The sequence below is a fragment of the Vicia villosa genome, linkage group LG7, assembly GCF_029867415.1.
Source record: "Vicia villosa cultivar HV-30 ecotype Madison, WI linkage group LG7, Vvil1.0, whole genome shotgun sequence".
NCBI classification, from domain to species: domain Eukaryota; kingdom Viridiplantae; phylum Streptophyta; class Magnoliopsida; order Fabales; family Fabaceae; genus Vicia; species Vicia villosa.
In genome coordinates, this window is record NC_081186.1 from 127,599,058 (window position 1) to 127,608,452 (window position 9,395).

Genomic DNA, 9,395 nt, shown 5'->3' on the forward strand with positions numbered 1-9,395 from the left:
TAGTAGAAAAAAATTGTATGTTGGTTGATGAGATCGCATTCTAGCAGTTAATGCGTGGGAGCGAGGTTTTTGTGGTTGTAGTTCACCTAATTAAAGATAAACAAATGAAAACAAATGAAATGTTGCAGGTTCAAACTCGCCCGCCTGTATTTGATGTTTCTAACGGTTATCAACTGAGCTATTTTAACAAGACATTTATATTTTGTTTTGTTTGTACTTGAATCGGCTATTTGTGTTATATTTATTGTTTTGTATCCATGGTTTGATACTTCTTGTATCTACCTCGATTCTCCTTTTGAATCTGTTGGGCCTTTAACTGCCTTTGGATATATTATATTCTTCTTTATTTGCCATTAAAATAAAATAAAAATGCTACAGAAATAATTGAATCAGTTGCAGCCCGTCACTGCCCTATATACACATTAGTAAGAACACTTGAAATACACCAAACCAATTAAAAAATAAATATCCAAATATCATTACTGGTTCAAAATTTAAATAACATTTGAATTTATGTATCTACTTTATATGAAAACGGCACAAATTCATGTAACATGTTAGCCACTCCAAGGGTCTTAGTGCCTCGCACGTAAAACCGCGTAACATTCTCTACCAAACTTCAACTCTTCCTCCAAACACATATATAAATACTTTTGATTACAAACATGTTAGTAATAGTGTTACAAAAACATCATTGGTTACCACAAAAAACCTCTTCACAAACACATTTTCTTAATCACAACCATCCTTAACCATGTCTTCCTTTAAAGCCTATGGTAAAGTCGACGAAACCGACCAAGCCATATTCGAAGTTCGAAGGAGATCGCGAAGGCGAATAACCATCATAAGCCTATCCACAATTGTCCTAGTTGGTATTGTATTTGCAGCGGTTTTCGGAACCGTTGCTCACAATAATGCTCGTAACAATGACAACAACGATAACAATGATCAATCTCTTTCGAGTGCTGTGAAGGCTATTTGTGATGTTACATTGTACAAGGATTCATGTGAGAGCACTCTTAGTCCTCTTGTTCATTCGGGTCAGCAAATTCGACCTGAGGAGTTGTTCAAGTTGTCGATACAAGTGGCGTTAACCGCGGTTTCGAGAGGTGTTGAGTATTTCTCTGAGCATGGAGCTTTTGATGAGTTGAACTTGAATTTGGATAATAGAACAAAGGAAGCTTTGGTGAATTGTAAGGATCTTTTGGACCTTGCTGTTGATCATTTGAATAGCTCTTTGGCTTATGGGGGAAAGTCTTCTTTGGTTGATGTTTTGGATGATCTTGAAACATGGTTGAGTGCTTCAGGTAAACTTTATAACCATTACGAGTCTCTTAACAAACAATATATGACCTGAACATATACTTATAATAGTTGAATTACGCCCGACCACATATCTTAACGTTAACCATTTATATACTTGCATACCATTAAATACATATTCTTGAAACAGGTACTTACCAGCAAACATGCATTGATGGTTTAGAAGAGGCAGAAGAAGCATTAAAATTAAATATTACAACCAATCTCAAAAACTCCACAGAACTCACAAGCAACAGTCTTGCTATCATCACATGGCTTAACAAGGCTGCATCGTCGGTTAACTTTCGACGACGCTTACTGAGTTTATCTATCCAGAATGAACCACCAAACTGGCTTCATCTTAATGACAGAAGAAAGCTACTTCAAGCAGACAATGACTTGAAGAAGAAAGCCGACATTGTTGTCGCGAGAGACGGGAGTGGAAAATACAAAACTATTTCAGAAGCATTAAAACATGTAAGTGATAAAAGTGACAAGAGGACTGTGATCTATGTGAAGAAAGGGACTTATTATGAAAATGTTAGAGTGGAGAAAACTAAATGGAATGTCATGATTATTGGTGATGGTATGAATGTTACAACTATTTCTAGTAGCCTTAATTTTGTGGATGGCACACCTACATTTTCATCAGCAACATTTGGTATGTTAAACTTTTACCTTTAAGTTGAAATTAAGTCATTTTCTTTTGCATAATTGTGGTGATTCATTTTCTTTTGCGTCTAGCTCAACTGGTACGTGCTAGTTGAGTTAAATGACTGTAAATTACTGATTTATGATTCAATCTCTGACGACAGCATTTATTTATATTATAATCAACAATTTTTGTAAACAAATTTCTTTTGCATCATTTTTTTTAAATATGATTTGTTAAGACAGCTAAAAGATTTAATGTTTCTTTTGTTTGGTGAAATGTTCAGCTGTGTTTGGGAAGAATTTCATTGCTAGGGACATTGGTTTCAAGAACACAGCAGGTCCAGAAAAACACCAAGCAGTAGCGCTAATGACAAGCGCGGATCAAGCAGTTTTCTACAAATGTTCCATTGATGCATATCAAGACACACTCTACGTCCACTCGAATCGTCAATTCTACCGAGAATGCAACATATACGGAACAGTCGATTTCATATTCGGAAACTCCGCTACTGTACTACAAAACTGCAACATTTTACCAAAAAAACCAATGCAAGGACAACAGAACACAATAACAGCACAAGGCAAAACTGATCCTAACATGAACACAGGACTTTCGATTCAAAATTGCAACGTTTCGCCTTTTGGAGACTTGAGTTCTGTTCAAACATATTTAGGCAGACCTTGGAAGAATTACTCAACAACAGTATTTATGCAATCAAACTTGGGAAGTTTTATTAGTCCAAATGGATGGTTACCTTGGATCGGAGATTCTGCACCGGATACTATATTCTATGCTGAATTTCAGAATTTTGGAGCTGGTGCTTCAACAAAGAATAGGGTCAAGTGGAAAGGTTTGAAAAGTATTACAAATAAACAAGCTAAAAAGTTTACTGTTAAGTCTTTTCTTAGTGGAGATAAATGGATTCCTGCTTCTGGTGCAACATTTAAATCTTCTCTGTAACAAGTGCTGCATAGTTTCATTCACCAAATAACCTAAATTTGTCAGTAATGTTGTTATTTTCTTCTTTTCTATGATTTTGTTACTTTTTGTTCTTGGTTTGATACTATATATTAATTAATTCAATTTGAGGCTTCTTTTTCTTGAAAGTTTTTGAACCTATATAAAGTCATTTTATGTTTGCATTGTAACAATATCTTATGGCCATGGTTTTAAATTCTGGGTGTGGACGTTGCAATTGCGGTATTTGCAGTTACAGCCTGAAGTTTGACTTTTGATGATAATAATTGAATAAATACGGGTGAAATTGTTTGATGTGGTTCCTAATGTGATGTACTCCTGGTTTAAAATCACACTGCAATTGTAGTCTGATGCGGTTGCAAAGACTATCAATAAAATTTTCAATTGCAGTCCACCACCGCAAATTCGACCAAAATAATGCTGATGGGGTAGTTTTTCCAACCGCATCAGACCGCAATTGCAGTGTGATAAAACTATGCGTCCGGCCGTTATTAGAAATTGCATGAGGCCAATGTTTCTTCAAGTATTATCTTCAAATTTCAAAATTTCAAAACTCCAAAACTCAATTTTAAAAAATCTTAACATCAAGTGTTTTATAAAGGTGTATTTCAAACACGTCCCATTTGAAATTCAGGTCGCAACGGCCGCAATGCAAATTGCAACAACTGCAATGACCACAATCGCAACATCTACAACCACGTCATCAACCGTAACCCAATTTAAAACCATGATTACTACATCAGCAATATTGTAGACTGCAATTTAAAAAATGACTATGACATCACCAATTTTTATTTAATCCAAACATAGTACATGACTCTTAAAAAAGAAGAAAAGTTACATTACATCTAGAAATTAATGAATCAAAAACATTGCTTCAATTATCTAATCCTTCAGTGTAAGGTACATCAGTATCAGGAAGCCAAGTATTTCCCAAAGTAAAATTAAGGACAGTGAAATTCCAAGCTTGATTAGCAGTCAACAAATTATAACCATGCCATTGAACCCTATTATTAGTTATAGAACCAGGTCCATGATTATCAAACTCACCATAAAACAGTGTATCCAATCCAACTGTTCCATTCCACTCTAACCATCCAGAAGGTTGAATCAAATCACCAATATATGACTGCAAATAAACAGTCCTTGAATAAACTTTCCATGGTCTTCCCAGATAATTCTGCGTCGAATTCATATCTTCGGCTAAGTCTGGTGCCGCGTCAATCCTGCAATTTTGTATTGAGATTCCTGTGTTTTGATTTGGATCAGTTCGCCCTTGTGCCGTTATAGCGTTTTTCTGATTTTGCATCGGTTTCCTTGCATAAATGTTACAACTTTGAAGTACTGCAGCCGCGTTTCCGAAGATGAAATCAACTGTTCCGTAGATGTCACATTCTCTATAGAATTGTCTTAGTGAGTGAACATAGAGTGTGTCTTGGTATCCTTCGAAACTGCATCGGTAAAATATTGATAGATCCGCGTTGTTTCGTACTGCTACTGCTTGATGTTTTTCTGGTCCTGCTGTGTTTCTGAATGTTATGTCTATTGCTATAAATCTCTCTCCAGACACAGCTGCATTAAAATAAAATAAAAAACAACGTTAACATGATATTACCATCTGTAGCACCGACAACTCTAAATAAAGACTAGTCTGGAGTCCAACATGTGTACCAACATGACACTGAGACATATATGATTACATTATATTGACTTACCAAAGGTTGAAGAATTAAAAGTTGTCCAACCATCTACCACACTATGATTTCCTGTGATGCAAGTAATGTTAATACCATCACCAATAAGTAAGATATTCTTCTTATTTTTTGGTATAGTGATATATTCTTGATATAATCCTTGTTTGACATAGATAAGAAAATAGCCATCTTCTGGCTTTAATTTATTAGGTGTAGCATCAATAGCTTCTCCAATTGAAGTAAAATTTTCTGTTCCATCAAGGCTTACAATAACAAATTCTTTGAGTAGAATTCCTTTGTTTTCACTTTCTTGAAGAATCCTTTCAGTTCTGGTACAGTTGGATGATTTGTTGCAACTGAATTTTGTTCTAAGAAGCTGCAGCAGAGAAATGTCACAACTCTAGCTTTTATTTAATTCAAAAAATAATAATAAAGATTACTTCAATGCATAATAAAGAACATGAATCCATATGAGTTGCACGTGCAGGGTTTTTTCATTATGGCACCATAAAGAACATGATTGCACGTGATTGATTATGAAGTTGTTAGATACTGCTCTGAATATTTATTGTTTTTGGTTAAGGATACTAGTGAGAATTTAAGGACAAGCTAGGTTGACCAAAATTAAACCAATCCTTGGATCTAGCCGGTTAACACACATTGTTATGTTATTAACTACACTAATTAATGTTTTAGCTCTGAGTCAATGGGAATTTAGAGATGAATTTTAAAACGGTCAAAAAGTAAATCTTTTAAGAGATCTAGGAAAGTGGAGGGAAGATAATATTTTAAGAGAATACTAGTACTATTTTTGGTGCAAGACATTTATTTTTCTTAACGGTTTTTGTTATTATTTTCATACAACTATTAAATATTATCTCCATCTCTAAATATAAAATTTTCTTTCATATTTTTTTATAGGAACTTCTTTAAATTTTAAAGTATATTAATAATTTTTTATTTATATATTCATCATAAAATTGCATTTTTTACAATTTATATTAAATATTTTTATACAAACATTAAATAATACTAATTTATAAAATTATATTAATAGTTAACAAATTTAATATTTAAATCAACTTTTTTATTTTCAATATTTTTTTCAATAGAGTCTTATATTTAGGGGTGTAGATAGTATAAGATAGTATTTTGCTCAACATCATCTCTTTTACAATTTTAAAATTATTTATTTAAAAGATGCATTCTTCCTAATTTATTTTTCACATTCTCTCAGTTAAAAATGTCTATTAAATATATTTTCCATTTTTATTAATAATTTAAAATAAACATAAAATTTTGAAAATAAAAAAATTGATGGCTTATTTGAAAAGCACTTATAAATACTAATTTACAGTTAATAGCTTATAATTTATAAATTCCTAAGAAAAACAATATTTGTTTGGTAGTTGTCATTTTCTCATGAATTTATATTTTATATTTTATAAATTTATAATATTTTCTCCTTCAAATATAACTTATAATTTATTAATTTTTCTCTCAAAACTATTTACATTATTTTAATTAAAATTAAATATATTATTTGTCTTTCTTTTATTTATGAGTTAACTTACACTTAATTTTATCAAACATTAAATTTTTAAATGGAAAACAGTTATAAGTTTATATATTATAAATTAATTTATTAAGTATCCGCTATTTTTTTAATTAAAAAAGTATTTTCATATAAAAAATACAGTCTAAATATTTATTAAAATAATCAAACACACAAAAATTAAGATTAAAAATGAATAAACTTTTTATAATATTTCATAAAAAAAAAACAATTAAACCAAATAAATAAATAAGTCATGATATATATAATATAGACAAAGAAAATAGTTGTTACCTTAATCAACTTCTTAAGTGGCTGTCTGACCTTAAAAGTCTCAGTAGGAAGACCATGTTTACGAGTCTTACGTTGCTTAATATTTTTATTCAAAGCCTGCATAGCCAATCCAAGTGAAACACTATACAATTGCGTAACATTACTCAAAGGAACAGCAAACGAATTAGCAATATTACTTTTGGTCACAACCAAACCGTCGTAACAAGTATAATGGTTTGTAGCCACAGCACTAAGATAAGTTTCAACTTTTTCCACTAAAACATCTGTGTTATTGAAAGCTGATGAATCAGCTGATTTTAGTTCGTCTTGTACTAACTCTAAGTAGTCTACATTGAGTTGGTTTAGTTCGCGACAATCGTCTAGGGCCGCGAACTCGGCGTGGTTTAGGGAAGATGATTGGTGGTGTTTTTGGAGGAAGTCTTGGAATACTTTTGAGAGTTTTTTGGCTTGTTTGAGGCTTTGTTTTATTGAGAATTTTCCTAAGTGGTAGGGGTCGGTCGGAGAGGATCGGATCGAGGAGAGAATCGAACGACATAGTTTAGGGTATAGTGTTGATTTGCATGCATTGGAGGAAGAAGTAGAAGGAGAAGGTGAAGGAGAAGGTGCTTCAGTAGCTTGAAGGAGTAAAGGTGAGAGAAGGAAAAGGGAGAGAAAGGGAATTATGAAGAATGTTGAAGAGGTTGACATTGTATAATAGTGATTAATATGAGGTTATGGTTTTGAATATGATGTTGTAATGAGAGAGATTTGTATATATATAGGAGGAAATTGAGATGAAGAAGTTATTAAGAGGAAGCGTAAATGGGAGAATGGAATTGTTATTGAGAAAAAGAATAAGAGCAAATGGCGATAATTAATGCATTGTAAACGGTGCTAGAACGTGGTTTTGATTCAAGTAGTTCTAATTATGGATTATGATTAGAGCTTTAAGAATGAGGTCTTGGAGCAATAGGTTTAAAGTTGGTTTTCAAAATGTATTGGTTTGATGAAAATTTGAATAAAACATGTATATTGACCAAGTTTAGTAGCTGGGTTTTGAAAGGAGAAACTCCTAATAAAATATAGCCTACGATATTTAAATTTTCAATTGTACATTTTTGGTATAAGAACCTAGGAAGGTGTTGTCCTATAAAAAAATGTATTCTATTGAATTTTTTTTTTTATAAGCTTGTGTATTAGAATTTGAGTACAAGGAGTACTCCACCTAAATACAAACACTAAATAAATTAGTTGGCTTGGCACCCGAAGAAAGGAAAAGGAAAAGCTTAAAGAATGTACGGACAATTTTTATTTTATTTTACCACGGTTGAAAGTTCCAACCGTGGTGAAAAGTCACTCAGTGTCACGAGGAAATATAAGCGTGTTTATTGAATTTTTTCACCGTCTTTAAACAAATATTTGTCGTCCATTTAGTGAGTATCAAGACTCAAAACACTACCACTAATGATCCGTGAAACCTAAAATTTAGACGAACTTTATCTTCTACCTCCAAACGTAATCTCTCATTTACGACACTCTATTTGTCGTCCAATCCCAAGAAAAAATCTTAGACAGACCAACGACATCCTCGACTCCCTCGAAATCTCCTTTGAACAACTTCTCGTTCCTACAAAGCCAAAGAGACCAGCAGACAACCAACTAAATCAAGTATTGATACTTCTTCATGACTTTATCTTTTGTTAGTTCCATAGTTTTGGGATTGGCAATAATTTTGCTAAAACAGGGTTCTAAACAAATGCTGAGCAAGATGTCATAACATCCTGACTAATACTGATATAGCAAAATCTGAGCTTATATTGAAGACAAATGTTCTAACAAATGTCATAAATATTTGATTAGTGAGTTAGTGGATTTATTGGGTTCGACTCAAGTTTTATCCAGAATCCATTTTTTAATATATTTTTTATTTTTTAAAATCCATATCCACCCAATTATCAATCCAACCCTTTTTTTGGGTTTGATCAGATTTTGTAGGTTGACGCAACCTATATACACGCCTAATTTGTACTAGAAAAATGAGAAAATTATACCCTATACCCCATCATTTATCCATCTACCCTTACAAATGATGAGTTGGATCAAAATACCCATGTATAAATATCTAGACTTTAAAAAAAAATTCACTTCTTCCTTATTTCATTTTGAAGAAAACGAGAGCATTTTTCCAACAACCAACCGGAGAACAAGAAGTAAAGAAATCTGGCTCTTTTTTTCATTACATTGGATAACACACAAGTGAGTTTTCCAATTTTGATAAAAAAAAATATTTTACACACCGAATAACTTGGCATGTGGTTATCCGGTTTACACTGTTGCTAACTAGATAACTTGGAACATGTTATCCAGTTCTTAATTTTTTAATCCGGAGAACTTTGTCCATGGTTATCCAGTTCTCAAATTTTCTTTAATAGTGCGCGGGAGAGGCCGGAACGGGGATATTATCAGAAGAAGAGGTGAAGGACGGAAACCTTGACAGGCGATGGATGGAGAGGAAACTCAGATAGTCGCATCTGAGCCTGGTCCACAACAGTCACAATTTCTTAGGGGATCGTTCGATACGTCATTTCTAGTGAGGTACCATAATCATGTTGCTCGCCATTTATAGTACGACGAGGTAAGTTAATCTCTATCATTTTATGTTGAATCATTTTTTATTTTAATTATTTATATTTTTTAACATATACTATAAATTGTTTTTAGGAGAGACATTCAAAGAAAGAATTAAATATTGTTGCACATGGTAGAAAATTGATAGGATATGTTCCATACAGTCTTCCACCGCTAATAGAGAGTTGGCTGTCTAACTCTGATCTATCCTTTCTTCACAAAACTAGTTTGTCAAGGATAGATCAAATTTAGTAACGGGATTTGTAGAAAGATGGAATCCAGAAACATCGTCCTTTCATATGCCATTTGG

General features: G+C 32.7%; 2 protein-coding genes across 2 annotated transcripts; one reads left to right on the forward strand and one right to left on the reverse strand.

Annotated features, from left to right (window-relative positions):
• The first annotated feature begins 690 nt into the window (after window positions 1-690).
• On the forward strand, window positions 691-3,040 carry LOC131618528 (putative pectinesterase/pectinesterase inhibitor 24). The gene is made up of 3 exons (XM_058889734.1): window positions 691-1,307; window positions 1,454-1,963; window positions 2,241-3,040. The coding sequence occupies exons 1-3, from the start codon at window positions 755-757 to the stop codon at window positions 2,915-2,917; spliced, it is 1,740 nt and encodes a 579-aa protein (XP_058745717.1). The 5' UTR covers window positions 691-754; the 3' UTR covers window positions 2,918-3,040.
• A 680-nt stretch (window positions 3,041-3,720) lies between these two features.
• Window positions 3,721-7,187, reverse strand: LOC131618529 (probable pectinesterase/pectinesterase inhibitor 47). Its single transcript, XM_058889735.1, has 3 exons — window positions 6,479-7,187; window positions 4,651-5,005; window positions 3,721-4,507 (listed from the first exon to the last, which is right to left on the reverse strand). The coding sequence occupies exons 1-3, from the start codon at window positions 7,163-7,165 to the stop codon at window positions 3,813-3,815; spliced, it is 1,737 nt and encodes a 578-aa protein (XP_058745718.1). The 5' UTR covers window positions 7,166-7,187; the 3' UTR covers window positions 3,721-3,812.
• Between the last annotated feature and the right edge of the window lie 2,208 nt (window positions 7,188-9,395).

Bases quoted from the DNA above. Each gene is read 5' to 3' on its own strand.
- LOC131618528 (XM_058889734.1), top strand. From the start codon at position 755: ATGTCTTCCTTTAAAGCCTATGGTAAAGTCGACGAAACCGACCAAGCC. The intron at 1,308-1,453 runs GTAAACTTTATA...TTCTTGAAACAG, and splicing joins AACATGGTTGAGTGCTTCAG to GTACTTACCAGCAAACATGC. The intron at 1,964-2,240 runs GTATGTTAAACT...TGAAATGTTCAG, and splicing joins ATTTTCATCAGCAACATTTG to CTGTGTTTGGGAAGAATTTC.
- LOC131618529 (XM_058889735.1), bottom strand. From the start codon at position 7,165: ATGTCAACCTCTTCAACATTCTTCATAATTCCCTTTCTCTCCCTTTTC. The intron at 5,006-6,478 runs GTAACAACTATT...TCTCTGCTGCAG, and splicing joins CACTTAAGAAGTTGATTAAG to CTTCTTAGAACAAAATTCAG. The intron at 4,508-4,650 runs GTAAGTCAATAT...ATTTTAATGCAG, and splicing joins TTTTAATTCTTCAACCTTTG to CTGTGTCTGGAGAGAGATTT.